The sequence below is a fragment of the Psilocybe cubensis genome, chromosome 5, assembly GCF_017499595.1.
Source record: "Psilocybe cubensis strain MGC-MH-2018 chromosome 5, whole genome shotgun sequence".
NCBI lineage: Eukaryota > Fungi > Basidiomycota > Agaricomycetes > Agaricales > Agrocybaceae > Psilocybe > Psilocybe cubensis.
This window is the reverse complement of record NC_063003.1, coordinates 72,806-99,331: the sequence shown is the minus strand read 5'-3', so window position 1 is coordinate 99,331 and position 26,526 is coordinate 72,806. Positions and strand designations below refer to the sequence as shown.

General features: G+C 44.5%; 8 protein-coding genes across 8 annotated transcripts; 5 read left to right on the top strand and 3 right to left on the bottom strand.

Moving 5' to 3' along the window:
* Positions 1-1,643: 1,643 nt before the first annotated feature.
* Positions 1,644-2,269, top strand: JR316_0005519 (uncharacterized protein; the record flags this gene model as incomplete). Its single annotated transcript, XM_047891277.1, has 3 exons — positions 1,644-1,849; positions 1,903-2,147; positions 2,205-2,269. The coding sequence occupies 3 exons, from the start codon at positions 1,644-1,646 to the stop codon at positions 2,267-2,269; spliced, it is 516 nt and encodes a 171-aa protein (XP_047748626.1).
* A 1,285-nt stretch (positions 2,270-3,554) lies between these two features.
* On the top strand, positions 3,555-6,246 carry JR316_0005518 (uncharacterized protein; the record flags this gene model as incomplete). The annotated part of the gene is made up of 11 exons (XM_047891276.1): positions 3,555-3,638; positions 4,120-4,227; positions 4,319-4,361; positions 4,450-4,526; positions 4,589-4,651; positions 4,800-5,090; positions 5,174-5,209; positions 5,499-5,772; positions 5,829-5,861; positions 5,925-5,997; positions 6,135-6,246. 11 exons carry the CDS (start codon positions 3,555-3,557, stop codon positions 6,244-6,246), a joined length of 1,194 nt encoding a protein of 397 aa, XP_047748625.1.
* Positions 6,247-7,176: 930 nt separating this feature from the next.
* On the top strand, positions 7,177-8,044 carry JR316_0005517 (uncharacterized protein; the record flags this gene model as incomplete). The annotated part of the gene is made up of 5 exons (XM_047891275.1): positions 7,177-7,258; positions 7,325-7,444; positions 7,610-7,691; positions 7,786-7,811; positions 7,911-8,044. 5 exons carry the CDS (start codon positions 7,177-7,179, stop codon positions 8,042-8,044), a joined length of 444 nt encoding a protein of 147 aa, XP_047748624.1.
* Positions 8,045-9,063: 1,019 nt separating this feature from the next.
* On the bottom strand, positions 9,064-9,757 carry JR316_0005516 (uncharacterized protein; the record flags this gene model as incomplete). The annotated part of the gene is made up of 3 exons (XM_047891274.1): positions 9,064-9,141; positions 9,193-9,343; positions 9,735-9,757. The coding sequence occupies 3 exons, from the start codon at positions 9,755-9,757 to the stop codon at positions 9,064-9,066; spliced, it is 252 nt and encodes an 83-aa protein (XP_047748623.1).
* A 1,930-nt stretch (positions 9,758-11,687) lies between these two features.
* On the top strand, positions 11,688-12,662 carry JR316_0005515 (uncharacterized protein; the record flags this gene model as incomplete). Its single annotated transcript, XM_047891273.1, has 5 exons — positions 11,688-11,791; positions 11,842-12,061; positions 12,182-12,219; positions 12,278-12,425; positions 12,477-12,662. The coding sequence occupies 5 exons, from the start codon at positions 11,688-11,690 to the stop codon at positions 12,660-12,662; spliced, it is 696 nt and encodes a 231-aa protein (XP_047748622.1).
* A 422-nt stretch (positions 12,663-13,084) lies between these two features.
* JR316_0005514 (uncharacterized protein) lies at positions 13,085-13,794 on the bottom strand (the record flags this gene model as incomplete). The annotated part of the gene is made up of 2 exons (XM_047891272.1): positions 13,085-13,199; positions 13,250-13,794. The coding sequence occupies 2 exons, from the start codon at positions 13,792-13,794 to the stop codon at positions 13,085-13,087; spliced, it is 660 nt and encodes a 219-aa protein (XP_047748621.1).
* Positions 13,795-15,512: 1,718 nt separating this feature from the next.
* Positions 15,513-15,920, bottom strand: JR316_0005513 (uncharacterized protein; the record flags this gene model as incomplete). Its single annotated transcript, XM_047891271.1, has 3 exons — positions 15,513-15,527; positions 15,639-15,843; positions 15,889-15,920. The coding sequence occupies 3 exons, from the start codon at positions 15,918-15,920 to the stop codon at positions 15,513-15,515; spliced, it is 252 nt and encodes an 83-aa protein (XP_047748620.1).
* Positions 15,921-23,376: 7,456 nt separating this feature from the next.
* JR316_0005512 (uncharacterized protein) lies at positions 23,377-24,968 on the top strand (the record flags this gene model as incomplete). The annotated part of the gene is made up of 7 exons (XM_047891270.1): positions 23,377-23,482; positions 23,539-23,673; positions 23,723-23,818; positions 23,870-24,605; positions 24,661-24,693; positions 24,755-24,880; positions 24,944-24,968. 7 exons carry the CDS (start codon positions 23,377-23,379, stop codon positions 24,966-24,968), a joined length of 1,257 nt encoding a protein of 418 aa, XP_047748619.1.
* Positions 24,969-26,526: the final 1,558 nt, after the last annotated feature.

The following is a 26,526-nucleotide window of genomic DNA, read 5'->3' as shown; positions in this document are numbered from 1 at the left end:
ACCCATTCCTATTCCCGCACGGCGCCTATAATCAATTCGTCATTTTTCGTAATCCCGAAAAATGCCACAATTGCTAACCGATAATACATCACAAAATGCACAGTTATGTCGAGATAGCGAATGTTAAGGATGGCTTATCGCATTGCTAAGCACATAAACGATCGCTTAAGTCGTTTTACGGGTGCGTCGGTGGTGCGTGTTGGGTGGGATAGCACTGACTAATTGTGATATTGGGTGTTATTCATTAATAAGATATGTGGCTTATCAACCATTTCTTGGCGTCTCGCTTTTACTCAGGGGACATAGCACACGTCGAATCTGGGATTACCCCACATACAGCGAACATCCAAATCAAGACGGTAGTGGAAAGAAAGTGGAATACATGTTGGATACTCTCGAAATGTAAAGTTTCGATTTCGAGTGCTAATTTTAACTGTGACTATGACTTGTGTAGCTATAGGCATCAAACATGGGCGAGATCAAGAGGGCAATGCCAGGCGTTAAAGTCTCACGAGACTCGATATCGGCGCTTATACATGCTTCGTTATCGTTGGCGCGTGGGGTGTTGATGCAGATGTGTTGGGTACTATCGAGGAGCGGGGCAACTATGTGGGTAGAGGAGCTGGATATGCGCGCGTGTGCGTCAGCCAAGTGAGTCTCCTATGATTTGTATTCCTGCTCTTTCCCTCTCCGCAGAGTATATCACCACCTCTACCCATTGCAACCCTAAATTAACTTGTCGTACCCTTTCCAAGACTTGTTACGCTTCCCTCACGCCGCCGAAGCACTGTGATATCACATCCCTATTCTTCCGCCACCTGGCCCTTCGCTGCAATAAAGCATTGTTTCTTATCGGATCGAATACCGGTTTTCCTAGTCTAATAATGTTCTCGAGGAGACTCCTCCGGAAGTCAAGGGAGCGATGTTCAAGTATCACCCATTTCCGTAAGTGCCGGGGTCGACATAGAGTGTGAGCAAATTCCTTGTGCATTGTGAGTCGATTAGGTATTGATTGAAGTATCAAGGTTAATCGATGATTCCGTATTGGCCATTTATTCCGGCTACAGCTCAAGTCACAATGCAATGGTTCTTGGTATGTGGTCAGAAAATATCACAACATATCATGTTAATGGATTGAGATAAACACAATACACTCGCTACACAGAGCACATGCGCCTATTTTCATCTGTGCCTGTCGACTTCTTTTATGTAATTAAAGTACCTCGGAGGAATCTCGCTATGCAAGGTAAAAAGAGTTGGTTTCGGCACCTGATGCCAAATAAATGACTGGAGATTTTTGCGATGTGATTGTTTACTTTGTTTGGTTTACGATGAGGGGAAACATGACTAACATTGACAACTCTAGCTTGTGAGTTCCTCATAAACAGAATGTTGTTGTAGTCGCGAAAGGAACTTTGATATCATCTTCATCGGCACAAATTTTGAACTGTTGACAAATCAAATGAGCATCCGAACGTTCGATGATAATGGATCATATCTCGCTGAAACCGTACGCCTCATACACATTGAGTTGAGACCTTTCGTTAGCTATACTTCCATGACCAACATGCGTTCATGGCGGGCAGCTTATGCGTGCATATAAGCTCAAATAACGGCCTACATTGAGTCACCAGTATTCCAATATGTTTGCCTTTACCACTGTCTTCTCCCTTGTGGCCACTACCATTACCTTCGTCCAGTCTAGTCCAACCATCTATCCAGATGTCATTCCAGGACCGGGGTTCCCTACCCTAGAGTCCCTCAACCTCACATCAAAGGATCTCTACACAATGAAGCCCCCATTCAACTCGTCTCTCAATGCACGCAGCGCAAACTTTGACGCCGAATGGTACATTCTGACAAAAGTACTATCGAATCAATAACTAATGTCACCATAAACAGCTTCACTTTTACCACAGCAGACATCTCCAACACCATAGCATGCTATAATTACCTCGCGAGCATCCCCAACAACGCATGCACCGTTCCAGGGGACAACGTCGTATTCTGCACCGCAGGCGACGCGTCTATCGGCGGGTCGAACCTCCACCAAACGGCCGGTGCGGCATCTTCGCCTTGCGTGGACGTGTCGTACGCTGTCCAGTGGATATTCACGAACTGTGTGGATGGCAATGGAAGAGTTGGTGGTAGGTTGCGTCTACAAAATCCTTCTATAATTTGGGCTGATACTTAATCCGTTGTAGGCGCCGATGCAGCGTTTGGGAATGGGGATTTGGTTGTTGGAGTTTACAACGTCAATTGGGTGTAATCTTGTGCAAAGCCGTAATATAGTGAGATCCTAAGAATGTCTTTATACACATAGAGCGAGAAAACAGCGCCTGTATCGTTTCATGGAATAACATCTCATGAACAACTTTTGAAAACATATATATGCAGCGTAAAACTGTTTCACATGCAAGAATTACCCTCCCCCCCTAATCTTGCACTCCACACTCGCTGTAGACTCTACTCGTGTGTCATCCCAAATGCTTACAACACAGCACATCCCAAAATAAGTCCACATACCTCGTCGTCTCGTATATCTCCTGGTCCAGACCGCCTCGCCATCACCAAACACTACCTGACCGGCTTCTGTGCTGCTGCGCTGGTGCGTCGCTTATATCTGGATCCTGAATACCCGCAATAAACATGCTCGGTCCAGAAACACTCGCGTTCAACATGTGTTTCACAAGTAACCTCCTGCTACAAAACTCACAAAAGAAGTTTTCCAGTTTCATGAAATGTTCCACTTGGTTATAAGTGGTGGGAGAAAGCAAGGCAAGAGTCTTTAAGCAATACGCTCACCAGCCCAATTATCCCGCCTTGTTCCGAGTCGTGCCCGCACTCTCCGGTTCTACAGTAACCCCTTTTGAACTGGCACAAGAGTCTCGATAACTTTCATTACTGACTTTACGCGGCAGAAATATTTACTTTGACATCCATATTTCTTGAGCAAACAGTTGAGAGGGGGTAGCAAGGTCACCGTGCGGTGCGTGGGTGTCAGGAGTCAAAGCGGAGTTTGAATGACCTTGACAACAGCAAGGACAAACAACGCGATACTTGTCCCCCACCACCATCGGAATCTCTTCCCCAGCCACTCGAACCAGAACGAAAAAATTTCAGAACATCAGAAACGTGTGACCAGTTGGCGGGGATGAGGGATATACAGGTTGAGGAATGGTGGAGCAGGAGCAACTAGGTGAGTGCCTCGCTTGTTTTTTTCTTTCCTTTCTTTTTCGCTTTGGCACATAGCAGACTCTCGAGGAGACCTGCGACCCCTCTCACACCACCTCGCTATCGCTATGACCCTTATTTTTCCGATTTACCTCTGCTCTGGCACACACTCAACATCGACGCTACTGCAGCTACACCAGGGCCATATAGATATATATGACAGTTGGTGTGCTGTCTGCGTTGTATTTGATGACAAACGTCTGCTCTCCAGTGCAGTGGAAATTGTCAGTTACGCTGTCTCAAGCTCTTTATGCTATTCTCTATATACATTTATACCGAAATTTGTGCGTTATATGCTACCCCGTTCGTGATTATGGGAGATGAAGGAGTACAACATCAAACTCGACATGGACGCCAAGCACCACTTTACCCGCTCGGTTGAATTTGCGGTTATATCAGTACTGGTGAGTTAGGTTATCTCGCACAACCGTCTTATCCTCCCTGATCCCGCCTTCCAAAAATATAGATCTTGACAACTCTCCACAACCACGTCATTGACATTCACGCGAACACAATACCCTCAAGCTCGCGTTCACCCCGCCACTCGCTCCCCTACTTATGTGACTGACTACCCATCTTTCTTCCCTATGTCCGAGGCAGCGCCACGCAGGAAGTAACTTTCCATCTGCTCCATGGTTACAATGCGCTCGATCTGGTTCTCGAAAACCGGCCATTAGTTGATGGGCGCTGGCCTCGGAAAATGGGGGGTCGCCATGCGGAACGGATGAATAAATGAAGAACAACCGATTGCCGGATGGTTAAACCACGGCTTTTTTGAAGAAATCTCGTTCGCGACTTTTTTATGCCTGCCGTTTCTTCTGGTTTTGAAACTGAAGCGGTAAGGTGTCCTTTTCTCTTACATCACCCTCTGCCTGCAACCCAAAGGCCGAGTATTCAAAGACTGTTCAGATATATGCTATCCTTTTCGCCGAAAACCTTGGAACGCGAGATATGGTTGACCGTTGTCATCGAGGAGGAGATAAGAAATTCTCTGTGAGTTTTGCGCTGGTTTTGAAAGTTCCTGCGCACGGAATATGTGAATACCGTTTGAACCCTCGCATTCTTGTTCAATGCATTTGTGCAGAGTCCCAAGGGAGGATCATTGGTTGCGAGTGGTCAAAATAGAGGTAGGTGTCGGGTTTAACAGCGTTAAACAAGGTACATGGTGCGTCCGACACTTGTAGAAGAGCTCAACCGATTACTTGCATCCTTGAGGAAACGAAAAGTTGCATTATGAATTAGGAGCGGACGGGTGTTTGGGGTTCGTGTGCTGCGTGGAGGTGGATAAGTCGGTGAGCTATAAAGTGTGGCACAAGTGTTGGATGTGAGCTCATACCGGATCGATGATGGATAGTGTTGGTATGTGGAAATTAAATCGCGACGTACACGGACAACGCTGTTGTATATGTCGCACAGGGTAAGTAACATCCTTCATGTGAGCCAAAGACATTCGATATTCGCAAATACGATGGATGACCGGGCGGCGGGTAGCGATGTCCAGGCTTTCTGCCCTCCAGTTAGCACCATTTAACGTCGCAGGACTGTGCTTGATGATCTCTGTGTAGATAGTTTTCTACAACAGTACCGTCACTGAAGGGAGCAGAATCACGTACACTTCAAACCTTGTGGTCAATGTGAAACGGAGAGTGATACCACAATTCTGGTCCCGCTACCAACCAGAATCATCCCTCATGACCTATACCTTGTGGTCAACATCTAGCATCCGCATTCTTATCCCATCCATTGAAATCGGAGAGGGGACTAAGAGGCGTGGTAATCTAACATCAAAAGATACCGTTATCACTGTTTCCCACAGCCAGAATCGAGAGATGAATCGAATAAGGCGTGTCCAACTGGTGTTCTCATTTTATAAAGATCTGGATATCCATTGTTCCCCCTCAATTTTCTCACCTTGACCCATTGCCATGTTTCGTCTCAGTACGCCTCTGGACCCTCTCTTTCTCTTCACATTCAAGTACGCAATGTCGATGTCCAACCTCTTTGATTTTTCCAGTCAGAGCGAATATAATGGGATTTATATCAGTGGTGCGATCGTAACCATCACTAAAGGTCCATTAGCCTAACTTTGATAATGTCAGTTGGAATACAGGGCTACCGTGCATCTCTAAACGAATTGAGCAATTTCAAAGGAGGTTTTCAAAACCCACTATTCCAACTCATGATACAAGGATTTATTGCGCCTGGTATGGATATCTTCGTCTTTTCTACGTATCCCGGACGTCAATGCAATTCCCCGACCCCAGGGGGGCATTAATTATCTCCAGGGAGGAACACAGCGCCACAGCGATGTCCCCTTGGATGATGCGGCACAATCTCACCTCAGGGAGGACGGTATGGCATTCATGGGAGGTGCGCACATTCTTCATAGAAATTCAACTTTGCCCAGTCTAACGTTGGAGAGAAAGGAATTCAAAAAGCAAACTCCGAGCATGGAGGACACAACGAAGCAAGATGCTCCGGGTGTACACCCGTTGAGCAGAATCCGAAAGGGATTACTGGATCAACTAGTGCTCGAAGGTATTTTTCGAAGTCCTATCTCTCGAAGGTTGAGGGACTGATGCAAATGGTCGCAGATCCAAATCTCAAAATGCGCAAGGACGTAGAAGGTGCGTGTATTTGAAAAATCACATACCGAGTCTCAATTTAACATGTTTGTGCATGAGTTTCAGTCGGGCACCCTGAAAAGTGGCCGGTGTGTGCAACAAGGACGCTAGTCGAGGGGTCAAACGCGCTGAGAAAATAGTGCGTATAGACCTCTATCATGGAAGAATGGTGTACAAAGGAATGAGGCCAGACACGCAACAATGAAGCGATAAGTAAGCACTCCAATCACATATCTACAAACGACGAACTGATTTAGGCACCTTGTTGCTTCCCAGTCGCTGTGATATTAGTGGAGATTGGTTCAAAACCGGTTGGGAAATGTTGGAACAACGTTTCAACGTTGGACGGATGGGAAAATGTATTTATCTTATCGGTGGATCTATTTAATTTGTATCGATTTGGTCGCGGCGCAATCGGCAAGCTTCACCTGGTAGTATGAGAAAAAATGAATATGGTTACTATGCATTAGAAACTGTTAGAAACGGGTTAAAAAACACTTTGTTGAATAAATCACTTGAGATAGAGAAATACCAGACCTCGTAATTTACATATGTCCCAAACAACACTGCTTCATGAATATAAACACAGAGAGATGAGTAGAAGGTCCGATGTGAAGAGAGAGCTGCCACATCCCTGGCAATGGTTAACCTGCATCTCGATTCTCCGAACCGCTGCTCTCATCATTCGCATCTTCGTATAGAATGCATTTCGATTCGTAATTTCGTTATGACAATTTTTGAGGTTGGTTCCAGGTAACATCTCGGTGAGCGTGTGATTTTGCTTACCATTACTAGATTCAAAGAAATGACTGCAAAACTATCGGCCTAAGTATTCAGCGGGACAAAAGATCCTTTGTTTATCCGCTGATCTACCCGTCGTAGAAAACACCATATATCGTACATTGTACATTGTGGTTACAATGTAGTCCATAATATACACCTGCGCAACATATCCCGGAGAAATAGGGAAATTGGAGTTCAAAGTAGTATGATTGGAGGTGATATTGGATTTGTTTACTTTGAGGTTATCATCTGGGATCCTGTCTCGTCCCGCCCAACGCAATAGGATTCAAAGAAAAGTTTAACGATTTGACAATAAAGATACCGCTATCACACATTCCCACAGACAAAAGCCAGCGGTGAAAGACGCTTCTCCCCACCGGCCCTAATTGCGCTCTTTGTTCTCATCTTATAAAGAGATCCCACTCTCCATCCTCCTCCTCCAATTGCTCACTTTTGCCCGTTACCCAGATTCCCAATACCCAGCTTCGCATCAGAGCCTCTCGCTTTCTCTTCACATTCAAGTACTCAGTACTCGATGTCGCCCTCTGACATCTCTTATAATGCAACGGTGGCCCTTAGTCAGGGTATGAATCGAGCTAATCAATTCGATATCACTGGTGAGCTCGTAATCATGATTCGGACTATATGTGCTTTGATCTAACATTGATACTAATTGTTTACAGGAATAAACAGCTACCGTGTACCTCCAAATGGATTGGATGATTTCGAAGGAGGTGGTCATGTTCAGAGTCTACTCCGTCGCTTCATCATCATAGGCAACGGATTTCACGTTGGTGGTCATGGTACGATTTGTATCGTTTGACATTTTCAACCTCTACCTTTGTTCACAAAATTTATCATTTACAGAACCACGTATTGATGTCATCCCAGACAGATCCACGGGCCAAGCGAGTCCGACACCTTATGTTCCGTATCCATCCCGAAATCCAGCACGAATATGCACCAAGGGATCCATGCCACGTTCGAATATTGGGAGACTACAGAGACCGCGATGCGAGTGTTTTTCAGTAAGCATTATTCACCTAAAATGTTAGTTGCAGCTCACTGCTAACAATCACATTAAAGGTTGAAATTCTCTCTTTCTCTTCACATTCAAGAACTCAATGTCCCTCAACATTCCTAGTTCTTCAAATGTCACGCCCGGTCAAGGTGCGGCTGATGGATTGGGTATCATAGGATAGGACTTCAGATTCCTAGTATGGATTTGTACACCTTTTTTGTTTATTCTGTGCTCATGAGATTCTGTAGAGCAAGCACAGTCCTACCTCCACATGGAGAGATATGAGTATCAAACATACTTGTTCAAGCACAACACCACAAGCAACAACTTGAATGCTCCGGGTTCACGCCCGTCGAGCAGGGATAAGCGACTCGTTAGGTAATGTTTGAAGGTATATATTTGATTTCGTATCTCTCGAAGTCTGAGGGTCTGATGCCAGTGGTTGCAGGTTATGCGTTGAAAGGCAAAAGGGTCAAGGATAGGGGAATAGGAATCGTCAAACAGTGTATTTCTGTATATTTATCTTATCGATCTGTCGTTATTTGTATCGATTTGCGCGCGGTGTGATTGGATTGCTTCGTTGAGTGACAAAAAAGTACTTATTAACCGTCCCCGGTTCACCTCAGGACGGATGATCATTTTATTGTTCCACCTGATCCATTGTCCAGACCGAAAATGCAGCCATATGGAATGTGATATAAGTACAGGGGGAGCATTGTTGATTCAGGGGTATTGCGCATCGCGGATGGCTCGACCAGAGTCTAGAGCAGTGAAGGATCTAGTATCAAAGATCGTAATACTCACCCTATTCGCGAAAGCATAGTTGAAACGAGTCGAGTATACTCGTATATGGGAATGCGGTGTAGAACGGAGAGCGGAGGCGTTTAAAAGGTATAACTGACGTATGTCGCTGTAGCAAACGAGGGCTGGACGTGGACATCGAAGCAACATGGAAGGTCAATAAACCAACCGTTAGCCACGTTAATGTGACGGTGATTCGGTGTACAGTGTAGATGGCCCAAGATATGTCTTCGAATCTAAATCAATGCCTGGGATTCCAATTACCCCACCCATGATTGGCATCGTACGTAGAGGCGCTGGTTATTGTTGTCGTTACTCTCCAACTGTAAAGTTATGGATTTCGAGTGTCGACTTTAACTTTAGCTTTAATTTTGACTTTGACTATGATTTTGACTGATTTTGACTATGACTATGACTGTGTAGTTGTAGTAGCAGAATCCTATGAAAGAATCCAAAAAAAAGAAAATAACGAAAAAGAATGTCCCGATTGATAAATGAATGAATGAATGAATGAATGAAGCCTCCCATGTGTAGCGTAGTTATTTGATAATTAGTAAGTAATTAGCTTGATATCTTTTAGATGCGAGCACTTTGTTTATCCTACTTTATACTTTGCAACTGAAGTGGTGACTGTGCGAATCTATGCGGATGGGGATGGAGGGAAATCGAATGAAAAGCCTAGGAAGATATATTGTGTAAATGAAATAAACATAACGCAGGGTTGCTTACTCGTAACATGTACTTGAAAGAAAAACCATTTTCAGACAAGCGCCACCGAGTTCCCGTTAGCGTTGCCTCGAGCTTCCGGCGTGCGCCCGTATGAATGCTCAACTGGATATGGTGACTGCGCATAGACTCGACTTGTTCCTGAGCGGCGGCGCTGTTTGATGACAGTATCTTTAGTATATCGTACCAACATCAGTGAGCGTCGACCGATAAGTAATGATGCATACCTTAGAATATCTACGCGACAGGAGGAATCCCTAGTACAATGCGGCAATGCGTATATGCGAGGAAATTGACCTTGCCGGCAAACGGTAGAACACATGATTAGACTGAACGGGAGGGAATGTTTGAGATGATAATAAAGAGAGGTGTGGCTCAAACTCGCTGCACGACAGGCGCAGAAACAAGCTATGTATCGGGTGCATGGGTGGAGGCCATATTTATTGTCTCAATCACGAGGGGAAGGAAGGGGGAGGGTGGGGAACGGTGTGATGGAGACGCAGAGACACTGTAGCCAGGGTCAAGTGTAATCATACGGTACTCACCGTTTACGCAACGCAACTTGCATCATGAGAAATTTGAACGTCTTTGACTTGCAGACCGTGGGGATGGATGTGCACAGCGCGTTATGTATGGGCGTGCGAGTGGCTGTCTGAAGTAAGGCCCAATCTCCACGGAGTTCTTGAACGAGGTAATGAGGGGCACGTAGAAATAGTTCTCGTCAAAAATAGGGTAGGTAAGAACCCAGATCGAGATCGACGACTTGTAAATCTGCGGCAAGGACAGAATCTCAGCAAATCGGTCGTATACCAGACTCAACGCACCGGTGACAGAAGTATCTCCTTAAACTCTTTCGGACATGTACACTCCCTTCATGCAAGGTCTACTCAGACCGATCGCTACCCTGCCTATAACTCTTTTAGTTCTCCGTCTGTTGCAATGGCTTTTGAACGCACGCGTTGCCGGACAAAAAACCGTCTGCTAGGCCTGTCTTGATTGAGTTGAATGTTGGGGGAAAGGGGTGCGAGGGAGGATGTAATAGAACACTGTAGTAAAAATAAGCGGAGTAGAGCGTAGTGAGCTATGATCTTGAATGAGCCTTGTCGAAGATTCTCCATCGCCCGTCGGCACAAAGTGCACACAAAGTGCACACAAAGTGCAAGGTTCAAACGGGTCTCCCACGGGCACAGCCACAAATCGAGATCGTTCAATCTCCGATTGAAAGACTTCACCGTTAGTTACTTATCGACTGTGGTCAGGTCAGATAACTCTGCACCCTGGTTAGAATCCGATAAATGTTAGCAGAGATTATACAAAATTGGAAAATCCCTTGATTTATAACATTGCCTGTGGTGTGTTCTGTCTGATACTTTACGTCAAGTCCCTGACCCATATTGCTTATAGATTGTTTAAATTGAATTGCCACACCAGCGATCCTCCTTGTGTAATGACGGCGCCTAGTTTCCTCACACCAAGAACTCCACTCGTCTTACTGGGCGATGTAGATGTGCGTGTGTATATCTGGTTTCTCATTTTAGCCAACACCTAATTTACAGACGGACTGACAAGTCCATAACGTCCATGCACACAATCAAGCTGCGGAAACTGAGTCATTGACAGCGAGACACACACACACATTGATATATAAGACGGACACACCTGTACATAGTTTAGTCCACCATAGGTAAGTTGTTTCTCTTCTCTCACCCTCTAGTACTCTGGCATTGTCAAGAATGACGTCGAGGATGTCCTTTACTTGTCCATCAATATCTGTATATAGCTACGTCTTACTTCAGGATACTATGCTCTGGAAAGCGGTGAGGAACCGTGGTCCCCTTAGGTATGAAAACACTGTACACTGCTCATCGAAACAACAATTTGCTCACCAACGGTTAGAGGCTTATTCCGAGTGATGCAGGACCTGTGGAGAATACTGGTCATGGACGTATCATCACCGACAAGGTCAGCCGTGCTGGATTCATGATCTACCGAAATTCATGTCTATAATCATTGCATAGGCTCCAAGTAAGCTTCTTGTGAATGGCCTCCCGAAGCACTCCCGAGGCCGTCTTATTGTAAGTCGATTAATCCAAAAGTCTCTCTTCGACACATGCCACTCAGGGTCTCTATACATCTCCGTATGTATTGGAGAAGCCAGAACCAGTTGCGGAACCATGACTGTTGGAGCGAATCCCAGATGGAGAAAATCAGTTTAGCGTAACATAGGAAAATTTCATAAGGCATACCGTAGTGATATCCAAAACTTCATAGATTGTATTGGAACAGCAGAGTTTGGAAAAAGCAGTTGGAGAGACAGTCTTTGGTCGATACACATAGGAGGTGTATTCTGTTCTGTTTGGGGCATCGCGTGGGGTATGTAGGTGGCCGAACACGGCAAACTTGTTTTAGTGGGCCACCGCGGAGCGTGGCATGACGAGTCTTTACGATTCAGCGTCACGCTTTGTAATAATATAATATATATATAATATAATATAAATATGTCCAACTTTGACGTGGATATCGGTGCAATGGACGAAGTGATATTCAGACTCCAAGGCATAGTTAGCGACAAGATGCTACCACCAATGGCAAAGCCTGCTTCGTACGTCCACTCCATTGAGGTGAATTAATTACAAATGAGGACTGTTACAGCCGCGACAGAACGGTCAAGCAACAACCATATTTACGTACCGCCATTGCTATCACGGGACTCGGAGACATTGTGTTCAATAAGGTGATGGAAAAGCTAGAAGAAGTTTTCCTCCGTTTTGCAAACAATTTTCCCGCGGACAGCGTCAGCGGCTATGACCCAGTTCTTCACAAAGACACGGGTTTCAATGTTTTCCATGCGCATAGCCAATATTTCACGAAGGTATCCGCATATTAAGACTAATCTGACAACATAGGTTTTCATCCCCTGGTCAACCCTGATAACGTGTTGGCGTCCATGGTAGGGGATAGTTTCATCCACGCAATCGATAACAAGGTACAGTTTCTTCGTCGGGAGATACTTCCTGACGGAACAGCCAGGTATGTTTAGAAAATACCAACAACACATCACAACCAAACTAATATCATGTTGCAACAGATATTATTCTTATAATCCTGCCTCCATACAAATTGGAAACATTGTCGAGATCAGTGTTGCCTTTGTTGCATTTCCTGCCCAAGGAAACAAGTACAAATTTGTTGTCGCTCTTCGCGGAATACTTGCCTTGGACCAGGAGGCAAGAGAGGTAAGCAATGTTACATTAAACAGTCTCATAGCCATTTATAACTTCCAACAGAAAGCTGATATTCTCAGAATGCGGTCGCGCTATACTCCAGCGAAAAGACAGGTTGCTGTTTTGTGTAGGACAAAGAGGCAGCTGTACAAAGGTCAGATTGACATTGAAGACACGCAACAGAGGATGGCACGTATGCGCTTAAATGAGGACACAGTCCACAATAGCAATACTATGTCCCAAGATTAATACATATGTACATAGAAAGACAAGGATATCATAAATGTGCTGAACGAACAATCAATCCATTTGTGTGAACATTGTAAATAACAAGGAATAATTTGTCAAGTCGTTTTCATGACAGAAATTATCTGAAGGTGTTAGTTGGCACCCCATGGGAGAATCCTGCGTACACTGTACGCAGAATATTCCCACACTCAGCTGAATATCGGCGAGGAAGTCCGTGGGAGAATTCTGCGTACAGTGTACGCAGAATATTCCCACACTCGGCTGAATATTGGGAGAGGTTGACCGTGGGAATATTCTGCGTACACTGTACGCAGGATATTCCCACGCTCATCCGCAAGTCAAACTTACAAATTAAGACAAAAAGAATGAGGATGAGAACACAAGTTTATTTCGAACAAAAATTTGACTAAGGATGGAAGAAATTACAAATATCCATTCCACAAGAGGCTTTGTGGTTGAGGGCGATGCAACCAAAAAATATCTGCCTTTCTGGATAGCAAATACAAAACAGTTGCATGTACACGGTCATCTTTTTGCCTACATTACAGGAATTAAATTGACAAATACTAAAACTAAAGAGCACACACCTTATACCCCTTTCCCAGGATTTGATAGCTTTTTTGACACACTTGTGTAATTGGTAAACATCTGCCGCTGTGTAGTGAAAATCTAATGCGATACTGTTGATGCGACGGACACCAAAATGCAAACAATCAAATTCATTGAGCAACAATGCCCATGAATTGGCTTCAACAAAGAAAGTCTGATTTGCTTTGGGTAAAAGAGGCAAAGAATAAACCCAACAATGCCTATCGCCAACCCGTCTAATCCCAGGAGAGAACAACTCTGGATAAGGATCGTAATCCAGCACAACGAGAACATGACCACGAGATGAACTATACCCAACATTTACATTGTCCCTGATAGACTGTATTCTGCTTTGGATATGGCGGTCCATTTTCAAAGTTTGCGATGGAATGGAAAGATCAAATTTCAAGCCACGGGAATGATATTTTGCAAGAAATTTTTGCGCGCGCTTGAGGTCGGCAGAAGGTTGCAACAGAGAGACTTGATGTCCAAAGGTAGCATTTGGATACAAGCTGTACACCTTCTCAAAGGTAACAAAATTCATGACGCCGGCTGCAGTAGAACAAAATTGAAGTTAACATTGTTTTGACACATGACATTGGGGACATACTGCTATGATACCCCAAAATGCACTCTACCACCGATTGACAAGTCGTAATCAGTTGGACAAAAGAACCTTGGCACCATAGGTTAACGACCACTCCAGTGGTATTGTAATGTCGATGAAGAGGATGTTTATCTGTGCTCGACATACATGTCCATGTCACCCGGAATCCATATATTAGCACGATTGATTATGAAACTTTATGTAAGTAAAGCAAGTTCTTTTATCCCCACAACCCACTGTACAAAAATATGTCCTTGCCAATTGTCCCCATCAGTAAATCATTGATGCCATCAAAATTGCGTGATTAATACCGGTTTTTTACTTAACCGGTATGCTTGACTTAATAATCGGTTACTATCATAGAATTTCTGTTAGTTTTTGTTCCTACCAAGGGGATATGGAAATTAAAATACTAGATATTAGCTAGGTAGATAGGTTAGCTGCCATATGGTAGAAAACAAAATTAGATACTATTACATTATGACTTTTTAATTGCAAGTTAAACATTTTGACGCAGATAATCATCGCTCATAACCAAAAATTTTATAATAATGACCTCATTCAACTGATTTAAGGCCATTAATTAGTCACAATCAATTACATACCAACTGTTTTGCATGCTTTATACACCTCTAACGGCAAGTAGAGGTAAATAGAATGCTTTATTGTTATCAAAAAAAATTAGCATGAATGACTAGCAGACTGTGGTGGCATAGAATAAAGAATAATAAACATTATGTATCTAGCTATTATCTTTAATGCCACTTCAAATAACTTGTCATATTAAACTTGTTGTGCTGTTCATACTGGCCATGAATTAATAAGCAGACTGTGGGAATAACTTGCATATAGTGTATGCAAGTTATTCTCACGGTTGCCGCACTTTGCATTGAGCAACTTGAACTTCTCTGGTAATTCCTGATATATTACTGAGATGCATTGCATATACTTTAGGTAAAATACAAGTATTTTTGGCAATAATAATTATTTTCAGTCCTAGTTTAGATGATCTTATTATATTTTACTTGCTGTGGTGTTTGTACTGGCCGTGAATTAATAAGCAGGTCGTGGGAATATCCTGCGCACACTGTACGCAGGATATTCCCACGGTCACTACACTCAATTTGCATTGAGCACTGGCCACTTTGGTCAAGAGATGGTCATTTTGAATAATGTTTTCCATGCATTGAATGTATTTTGGGGAAGAAATAATGCACTAACACTTGCAAATTATGCTTGAAATATGTTTCCACACAGCCAATTGTGTTCACAGCAACATCAAACTATACCAAAAAGAAATATGCGCACCAAACAAATGTTTTTGCACACAATATTGTTTAACTCTTGATGCACTTTTCAAAAATAAGAAAATTATATTTATGGGAAATATGTCCCCACTTGGGCAGCCATACACATGAGCATTCTTCCATCAGTTTTCCATACGGGATTCTCCCAGCAGATCTGGAATTCTTCAATATTTAGCAGGTATGAAAATTATAATAGACAAGTTCTTCCTTACAATTAGGCCTTATAACCTGTGCAGCTATTTTTTGTGTCTGACACAACTAAGCTTGTAGTAGACCTAAGTCATAGTAATTAATCATAACCTTGCCCAGTATCTGGCTGTGCATTCAGAACATATTAATATATATTAACTATGTTATATAAATCTAGATTAAAAAATATTTTATATAATTGTAAGATGTAAAGTCTTGTCATGCCACGCTTTGCGTTGGACCACTAAAACAAGTAAAATGCAAAACGGTGGAACCTGAAATAACCAGGCCAGTCTTGAACTGGAGAAGACGAAACAGCAAATGTTCATTGGGTTTGAAGATAGGAGCAAATAAATTTTTGGGACAGAAGGCGCGGCGCATATAGCCCAAAACACGGTCGTTTAGCTCCTTGCAAGTCCAAGAGAAACGGTAGAGGGTTTTCAGATCCATCTGATCCATGTACACATCGTCCATGGGAGGCGGAAAGACTCTAAAAAATAAGTAATAACCAAATGAGATAAAACAGTGAACATACTGTTGGAAACGGGGGGATAACGCGGAAGCCATGGGTAAAACAGTGCGGAGAAAAGTGCATTGTCTATACTACGTCAATAAATATATTAACCGTAAGCCGATAGACGCCCGACGTAGGGGAAGAACAAATTGGTATGCGTGAGAAATGATCATGAATCAGAAAATCAAATTCAAATAGTACAGAACGCCCAGAACCCAAGAACACGTAATTATTTCTATTTGAACTCTGATTGATGAAGCTACCGATATCAAGGAACGTGTGTGCCTGCACAGTTCTATTTCCAACCTTTCAGACCCATAGTTCAAAGAGTGCATTTGTTCCATCTCTAAGTATTAGTACAATATATAAGCACGTTGGCTAGACGGTTCCACATGGTTTTAAAAATTAAACAACAACACAAAAAAGTGAATTGAGTAGGACTATTGTTGTTGGGTATAATTAATTTTATGGAAACGCACATTCACATTGCGATCAAAACAAATCAAAAACAACCTTTAAAGTAACCAATGGTAAAAAGAAGTTGTAGAATGAATTGGAAAGGGGTTGCTTAGGGGGTCCGGTGACCGCTTAAGGAAAATACCGATAGCGGTAACGACATTGATCGCATCAATAATATTTTGATGGGGACAATTGGCGAGGACATTTTTGCTCGCTGGGTTGTGGGGATAAAAGAACTCATCTTTACTTACGTAAAGACTCGTAACAACACGGCTAAACACCGTAACAGGCAGTACGGATCAACACGCTTTGCTATCGACACGGTCTCTCCTCATCTCGGTTCCGACCCTTAACCTTGCCATCTACGCCCACCCCGATACCCCACCACTCGCACTCACACTCTGGCTCAATGAACCTTCTGATGCGCAACATCGAAACCACCACTCATACCCGTCAATTTGACGTTCCAGTCCACGTCCTTTTCGTCTGGTGCATCCTCGCTTCTGTGTACTGGTGGTATGTTGCTTGAGAAGCCACGTATCGACGTCGAACCCGCGTCACTATTGTCCTTTACAAATCGGACTCCCGTATGGAACAAGAGCGAGATCAAGAGGGTGTCATCTGCACACATACGTGCTTTGTTGGCGTGTGATCGGGTACGTATAGGGTCGCGGCAAATTTGGGTGTTTGATGTAGATGCATTGGGTACTATGAGAAGCGTAACGACGGTGTGGGTGGATGTGTTGGATGTGCGCGCGTGTGTGTAAGCCGAGTGAGTCTTCTTCTGTGATTCATATCCTCACTGTTTCCTCTGCATAGAATCTACCACCGCCTTCATGCTCACATCCTAACCATTCCACCCCCACATTGATAAATCATCGCACCATTTTCCACTGTGGTATTGTATGGTCGGTATCGGACAAACTGAGCATCATGTACAGCGTCGCTTGGCGAAGGTGTTGTTGAACCGTCGTTTGAGTGAGTCTTAATTTCACATCTTATCCCGATTCCACTCGACTCTGTGCAGCTCGTTAATTGCATATGACTACCATGTTTCTCTGCCTCTTCCGCTCTACTCTCTCTGTCAACTCCTTCTTTCTCTGCTTAACATCTGAAACATCCCAGTATTGTACTGCAATCGCACGGTGCATGTGCGTACCTCATACCGTCTTGCTGCGCCACTACACTCTCACCTGTTCCTTCCCATATATTCCACGGTCTGATTTTGACTCGCAAACCCACATATGCATTCATGGGGGGAGGTCTATCCCTCGATCCTAGCGGGCATGTCGACGCGACGCGGCACTTGTGACTTTGTGCAAGAGTGTATTCCCGTGTGCAGAATCATCCATCGCTCAGAGCGTATTTACGTCTGTGTCCATTGCGTGTGTAGGTGCCTCATCGTCCAACCTCTCTGGGTGATGTGTTGCACGATACTTAATATTGTTTTACATTTCCTATCACTCACGCTGTCCGGGTCTCGTCAAAGCAGGTGTGGTTTCGTATACACCCTATACGCACACCCTTGTTTAGGGTGTTTAGTCTACACATGTGGGTGGTGTGGCTGTTCTTTATGGTTGATTAATGATAATAATAAGTGTATTTGCATAGTGAAATTGTATCGTTTCTCAGCGATCAAATGTGATTTTGTGGGTAACTCATTAAGATTAAGATATAAAATTACGACTATGATCCAAAACCATCTGTGTGCACCTTAGGCCTTAACGTTCAAGATTGAATTACAAGCACGCGGATTGAATTGCAGCACAGCAGGTCAAAGCCACAGTCAACCAAAGTCGCTTACCCGCGATATCACACGTCTACCCGCTCCAATCTTTCTGATCACTTCTCCCCTATTCCTCTTATTCTGTTGGCCTGTGTCCGACTCGTATTCCTAGCTGGGAGTGTTAGGCGATATGAATCGCTTTGTTGTTGCTTAGGGCGACAGGCTAGTGATGGTACTCCCAAGTTCGTCTTTTCGAAGACGATGTGTCGAAGGGGGAGTACCATATCATTGATGTACCTGGAGAATGAACAGCGCAAGAACTGGTTAGTAATAGTAACAGCAGTGGTTAGCGCACATTCAAAACAACGAAATGATACTCGGGAATTCACTCACATATTCGTACTGCACGACAGTTACGAAGTGTTACGAAGGGTGAAGCCAAATTGTGCGTCCTCAAAGGGTTCACGTTGAGGAGCTAGAAATTCGGTGTTCCTGCTCTGATCGTGGGATCATTGGCCACGGGGGATCGGGTGTAGCTATAGACAGATAATGGATGATCGTCGAACGATTGATATGTTGAGATTGAGGGAGGGGTGTATGGGGTGTGAGACACAAAGTTGAGAGTACGGTGTTTACGTCCATGCCACAGTGGCATCAGTGTCCGAGTCCCCTTGTCTGGAGTGATAATGTGGAACATTGATAATTAGGTATTGACATTGACGCGGTGTCCGAGTATATATATTGTATAAAGCAAAGGTCTCTTTGCGTATGATTCAAGTAAAGACGTTATTCTACGGAGAACGTAACAAACCACCCCATTATTTCATTTTAGTACGGTCTCATCCCAAACAATACTGCACTCTGTGCTTCACAGATATTATGCAGAGGAATATCAGTATCCCGATCCCTGAGAGAGGGGGGCATAAACAGGGGGACATGAACACACTAAACCCAACTCCCCGTATGCGCATACACCGCGGTTACGACGAGATAATGCCGAGTGTAACAGGTTGATGCCAACGCCGCATACAATCAATCGTTGTTAAACTAGGGAGCCTCATTCCCCACGCGGTGGGCGCCTTTGCCTGGTTGCGTTTGTTGTTTGTGTTCGCATTCACAATGTTCTTTTGTTTTCGTTTAACAGCCCTGTATGGTAAATTAGTCACAAAAGAGAACCAAAGATGGGCGAACCAAAGTATCTGGGTGCCGATTACTGGTCAAGGATGGGATGTAACGCACAGAGGACCAAACATACGTGAAGGTGAGGCCGCAGTGTCTTATTTTCTCTGTGGTGAGCGCCGTTGCCTATTCGTGTTTGTTGTTTGTCTTCATTTTCACAATCTTCTTTTGTTTTCGTTTATCCGCCCTGTATGGTAAATAAGTCAAAAAGAAAGAGAAATACGGGTATAACAAACAAGCAGGGTACGCACTGCCAAAACAGGGTGTACGGTGCAGTGGGCAATGCATATATGAAGGGTAGGCCGTAGAAGACGAGGGGGAGCGTGTGTTGAGGAGCGTTGAGTCAAGCGGGAGCTTGGGGGGATTGTATGAACGGAGAGTTCAGCGTTGGAAACTCTAATGAAGCAAAAGTATGGGTAGTAAACGAAAGAATCGAGACATAAGCAGTGAGCACCCAAAACATAGACAATGGTGGAGATACGGACCACAAAACCCAGTGATGAGAAGACCTTCGCATCGACCTCCGGAAGCGGCACGGTCGCCTCCACACGTTTGACAACTCTATCACTCTTCCTGACCCCGCGAGGGTCCCGCTCACAAACCGTAAATCACCCTTATGAACGGAAGTCGTGGGTTGTAAGCTACAGGATAAGAGGAGGGGGATGTGCTGGGGAGCGAGGAGTCGGGCGGGAGCTTGTGCGAAAATCAAATTGAGCCTTGACAACTACAATGAGGAGGGAAGCTTAGAGAATCAGTGAGGGAGTCAAGGAAAGAGGCAGGGGAATACATATCATGGAGAATAGAGGAAGATGTACAGCAAAGAACAGAAGGGGAGACGTACCAGAGAAATGGAAAGAGAAACTGAAAGCCCAACATCGACCTCCGTTGGTAAACATCCCGATTCTCACGCTCAAAACCGTCGAGGAAGTGATGGGATACACCCGGTATTTTGCAGTTGAGCCTTGTGACGAGAACGAGGAGAGAGGAACTTACGGTGGTCCCATCTAAAAAGGGAAGGAGATGGAGAGGATGCGAGTGTTCGTGACGTAGTAAAAAATGCATGAAAATCGAATATGTGCAGGTCCCATGCTTGAGGGTGGGATCGACTGCTAATTAGAGTGGAACAGAAGGGGTGTCGTTGCGACGTAATATAGGTTTTCAAACGTATCAGCAACCTTCTTTAACCTTTAATGCAGGACGAGGTGCCGTGAAAGTATCCGGCCGGCGGGTGGTTTACGCCTGTGTGCTACGCGGATGTGGAGTCGGTGTGGAGTGTGTGGAAGAACCTTTGGATGTAAGATCATAGCTGTCTAACGTAGGTGAAGAAGGCCCTGGTGGATTAAATTTCGCGTCGCCCAAAGCCAACACCGTTGTGTTTGTCGTGTGAGCCGAAGACGTTTAATCTCCGCTCGAAACTTGATCACGTCAGCCCCATTTCTCCCACACCCCTGTCCAACTTTAGCCACAGCACCGAGCGCGACTCTGATGGAGCGCTTTCATCTGTTCAGTATGCATCCACTCGGAGGATTCATCGTGGCTCTTGTAGATTTGAAGATCTTGACCATAGTACCCAATTATCTTCAGTAAATCGGTGCGAAGTTCTTGTCTTTTTTGTCCCAACTTTATCGACTCTCTCCTCCTGTCGTCGATTTTAACACTCTCCACCAAGTACCAGGCGTTGCGATGAGTTTTACAAAATTGTTTGCTAAATTGTGTGTACATTGTGACTGTGAGAATCAACAAACACTGCAGCGTTCCGGCACAAAGAATGAAACATGCCGCTAGGTGCGTCATTTAACATCTGCATATTAATGAGTTCATTTAATTACCCTTGGTCGGAATGAATGGGATGAAACGGGTACCATAGGTGAGATCTTGATTTGTTACTGTATGAATTTTGTTCTAAAATATGCATGATCGATGTAATAGTTAACCGCTACCCTCTGAGTGGAGTAGAGGGTGATTTAGAGGATATCCCGTCGGCGGTAATCCCTGATATGTTTAAATACTGCACGACAATACAACTTGCCGAGTCCTCCATCTGGAGAGACAAGTAAGCAAAGCGCTACATTCAAGCATATAGAACATCACCAGCAAGAAAGCCCCGGGTTCACACCCATTGAGCAGATATCCGAATGGATAACTGACTCGTCAGGAGATGCTCGAAGGTATGTTTTGATTTCCTATCTCTCAAAAATTTTGGGACTGACGCGAATGGTTGTAGGTTGGTGCCGCAAAACGAGCAAGGAGATAAAAGGGCCCCGTGCGGGCGACATTTGGAACCCCATTGGATGCCCTGCCTATTTCTAGGCCCCGTCAAGACAGAAAACGGACCTGCCTCATAGCAGAAACACCCCGTACAGGGTCATCTGGACCCAGACCAACGCAGTACCACACCACAGCAATGAGGGTTTAGTATTCATACGAGGTGCGTACAGTGTTTATTTCAATTTCACCTTGCTCAATCCTCCTTTTGGAGAGACAGATAATCGCAATACTTTGTCTGAGAACCAAGAACACGAAGACTCAGCCTCCGCATTCCCACATGTTGAGCCAACATTGACGAGGAGTGCCGGATCACTAGATGATACTCAAAGGTATATTTGATTCTCCGTCTCTCGTAATAGAGGGGACTGATGCAAAGGTTGCAGATCCGAGCCTCGAGACACACAAGGAAATGGAAGGGGCAAGTGTTTGAAAAATCACATACCGAGTGTTTTGATTTGACATTTTTGTACTTCATGTCAGCTTGAGACGGAAAGGAGTGCCCCAATCGTACAACAGGGGCGCCAATCGGGTAGGGAACAGGCGGAACACATAGTGCGTATAAACAAGAATGGAACATGGTGTATAAAGGAATGAGGCCCGACTTGGACTAGCCGAAGCAAATAGCACAGTAAGCACTTCAATAGTAGATATACAGACAGACAGCTAATTCTTGCACCTTCTTTCCCCCCTAATCCTTGACACCTGTAGTTCGTAGGCCATAGTACAAAGCGGTTGGGGAGCGGGGGACTAACGTTGGATGGCAGAAGTAGTCCAATATTTTATTTATCTTATCATTGCATCTTATCAATTTGTATGAGTTTGGTCATGGCATAATCGGCAAGCTTCAATGAGTGTGAGATTAAAGTAATCGACTGCTCCATCTTCGCCTGAAATGCTAATACAGTCGACTTTAAGGTGCATAGAAATTTCTTTGTGTGTCTCTTGAATGTGTAAAAATTGTGGCGAGACTCCTGAGACCAGGCTGGCGTCGTCTCTAAAGGTAATCAATATGGAAATCCGCACTTTGCTGAGCATGGGATTTCTTACCTCCAGGGAGAGTCTCTCGTGCAGAGTCTGCATACTTCTCAACAGACATCAAAGCAGAACGAAATGTAGTTAAACTTGTGTCTAAGGATGTGTCAAGGGCGTAGAAGTTTGAACGGATAGATGTTGGATGTAAGATGAAAAGGGCAAGGGGACGTGGACCCGCCGTTGCATGACGCGCGTCTATCACGTGAAGGTAATTTTGTTGTGGCTAGCAAAGTCCTGGTCTGGTTTGCCAAACCGTTGAACGTCAAACGGCGAACGGCAAGTCATGAACCTGTCGTTTACGTGGGGTTTTTAAATACCAGACAGAAAAGACGCTCACAGACATATTGTGCGTTGTGTCCTTCTCCAGTAGATGTTTGTACACTGGCTTAGCGTTTCCGACCTTCATCTTATTCCCTAATATCGTGTTCCTGCAATTGTAAAGAAGCGCAATATTAGAAATAAAGTCTTTAAGTGTGATTTTGATTGAGTGCATTACTGTGACTCTTAAGATGCATTAGGCAAAACCACCTAGCAAAACATGCCAAGTCAAGTATTGTGTTACCGTGTGAGCGGTGCGGATAGGTACAAACAGGCGACTGACCGTACTAAGGGTGTCGGTCTGGTGGGAAAAAGTACTACTATTATGCATATTGTGTGTTGTTTATCCGTTGTGATCTACCCGGTGTAGTACACATCGCGGCTGCCGCGTGCCCAGTACTTGATGCCTGCACAACTTAGCCTAGAGGTAGAAAATGCTGTTCAAACGAGGGATAATCGCAGAGGATTGTTAATTTCTTCACCTTGAGGTTAATGTCTGGAGTCCATTTCTCGTCCCATCCAGCGCAATGGAAGAGAGTACTAGGAAGCGTGGTGATCAAACACCAAAAGGTGGCGTTAGCACGCTTTCCCACAGCCAAAATCCAGCGCTGAGGGATGACTCGAAGAAGGCGTGTTCAGGGTTTTTTTCTCATGTTATAAAGATCTGACCATCCATTGTTCTCTCCCAGTTTCTTATCACCTTGACCCATCCCTAATCTTCGCTTCAGAGCCCCTCACTGTTTTCTCAATGTCCCAGTCCAACATCTTCAATTTTTCAAATATTTTGCTCAGTCAGAGCGAATCTGAAGGAACCAGTACCACTGGTGAGACCGTTATGGTCAGTACAAGTGCATTGGGCTAACGGATGAATAGATAGCTGCCGTGAACATCTAGACGCATTCCACGGTTTCGAAGGAGGAATCAATGAACTGTTACTCCCCTCAGTTTTCCAAGAATATTACATGCCTGGTACGGATTTCTATCCCTTTCCTCACAGCCTGTGTTCACAAAATTCTGCAGAACAAGATATTCAGGTGTTTAACTCAATTCCCCAAACCCATGGCGGTAACGACAATTTGCAGGAAGGACTACTGAGTCTCGATAATGCCGCGTTGGATGTTGTTTACCATTCCGCGGCACCAGGTGTACCATCTGCGGTCCCGTACACGTCCCAGGATTTAGCGCAAATATGGGACTCTGACTTTTCCTCTCTAAATGAATATCTGGTCAATCCTACGGAGGGCGTTTTGAACACAGCTTCCTATCGCACACCGGCTGCTATGACTATGAGCAGCTCAACTAATGAGGCTCCCCATGCTGTATACTCAGATTTTGCACACCGTGCATACGGAGAGTCATCAGGATTACATTTCAGCTCCATGTCCAGGAATGAGTTTCAGAGGCCGGTTAACACTTTTGAACCGGAACACAAGACCCAACTTAGTCGAAATCCTGTATTGATGACCCCTTTCCCGCGATGCCTTTCTGTTGGCCCATCAAGACAGCCAAGGGGCATGTCTCATCACACGTATACCCCGTACAGTCTCATAGAGACCCAACATAACCCAGCATCACACCACATAGAGTGCGCTCCCAATCTACAATCCAATCCAACCTGGCGCATCCCTCCATCTGGAGAGATGATAAATCAAATATCAATGTCCGAGCAAGGGCAATTCCAAGGCGTGGAAGGCTCCGGGATTATTCCCGTAGAGCAGACTTCCAAAGGGGCCTCTGGATCACGTAATGCTCGAAGGTATATCCGATTTTTCATCTCTCGAAATTTGTGGGACTGATGCCAAATGTTGCAGATCCGAGCCTCAACAAGAACAAGGAAATAGAAGGTGAGTATGTTTGAAATTCACGCACCAAGGATGGATTTGACATGTTTTCGTATGATGGCAGAGTGGCACCCAAAAGGGGTCCCCGGGTTGTACACAGGGCCTTCGTACGTAAAGTACGCATAGACCGAGTCACTGGAAAGCCGGTGTATCAAGGCATGAGACCCGACACAAAACAACAAACAGAAAAGTAAGCGCTCCTATCACAGGTCTACAAATAATGAACTGACTCGCGCACCTTTTATCCTGACAGTACCAGTGATTCCTGTAATTCGTAGGGCATAGAACAAAGCGGTTGGGGAGCGGGGGACCACCGTCGGATAGAATGATCATCAGAGAGAAAATATTTATCTTATCGTAGCATCTTTTCAATTTGTATCGATTTGGTCACGGCACTGTCGGCAAGCTGGATTGAGTGTGGGAAAAAAGCATTGCAGTGCGCACTCTGACTTAGTGAATCTTTTAAGGCTCAATATCGAACCCTCATATCCTGCTTTAAGTTCCCAGTCCTCTTCATGTGGTGCAGTACCGCTTGTGCCTACCGGTTATATGTTTCCCGTGATGGGATATATTGGAATCGAACCCGCCGCATTATCCGTCGGAAACAGCATCAAGCAAAAGAGGGTGATACTAAGCGTTAGAGACTCACGAATACTTATATCAGTGCATAAACGTGCATAGTTGGGCTGTGAGGTTTGTATATTTGTGTGAGGATTTATGTGTTCTGAGCCCGTTGAGATGCAGAGCGAGAGGGCGGATGGAGGAATTGTATGTGTGCGTGTGCATAAGCCATGTGAATTTCATTCTTTGATTCGTATCCCCTCCGTATCCCTCCACGCAGAATATGCCTCAGGTTGAGCATCAGGGTACGATGTAGTTTTGAGAGTACCATCTTTAAACCCTCGGTTGGGTAACTCATAATGTAATATATTATCCCAATGCTAATGAATACTCCTCGATTTCCGCCTCTTCTTGACTCCGACTGTCCGTGACCTCTGGATGTTCAGAGCTCAAAAGACAGCTACTGGGACAAAGTCAAAGCAATGCGTGCCGAGATTGCTCAGTCCCTTCAGATACGTGTCTGTGTATGCACAGTCTTATTCCGGAGGCCTCTCCGTCTATCCTCTTCGTGTGATATGATATGGGCAGTGTTTTCTATCACCCATGTCATTGATATCCAGCCTAATCAGCTCGGGCGCCTGTTGTTCAGTTTCAATGTAACTTCACTAACGTGTGCGCATAGTATCTCATCTGTGATCTCATGCACACCGCATACGTAGGCCATTTTTCTTCTACGCATGCGGGTGTTGCATAGATATAGAGGGTGATTTGTTCGTTGGTGGCCATCCATTGCGTCGTATTTCAATGAAATTACTTGTAATCTGACCCTGTGGTTGATGTCCGATACGGTACCCCTGTACAACGGACATCCTCTGAGAACCGTGAGTATGATATGTCTCCATGCCTCATTTTAGCGCATGTGTTCATCCAAAGGTGATAATAATATGTGTATCGGCATCTTGAAATTGTAACGTCACTCAGATTCCAAGGCTGATTTTGTGCGCCATTTAACTCAGAATGAATTTCAATAAGACGAATGATTATAGGTATTACAATCCCAAACTAACTGTGCATATTTCCATGTTGCATCGAGTGAATACCAATAACAGGAAGATAAAACCTTCTACTTCTTATTATCGAGCTCAGCATAGTATTAAACCTTGACAGATCAAGAGTTATTAGTCAGATTCAACCACCTCTCATTAAGATAACACAGCGTCTGGACATAGCGATATCCGATCAGACACACAGGACAGCAAAAAGGTCACTCAAAAA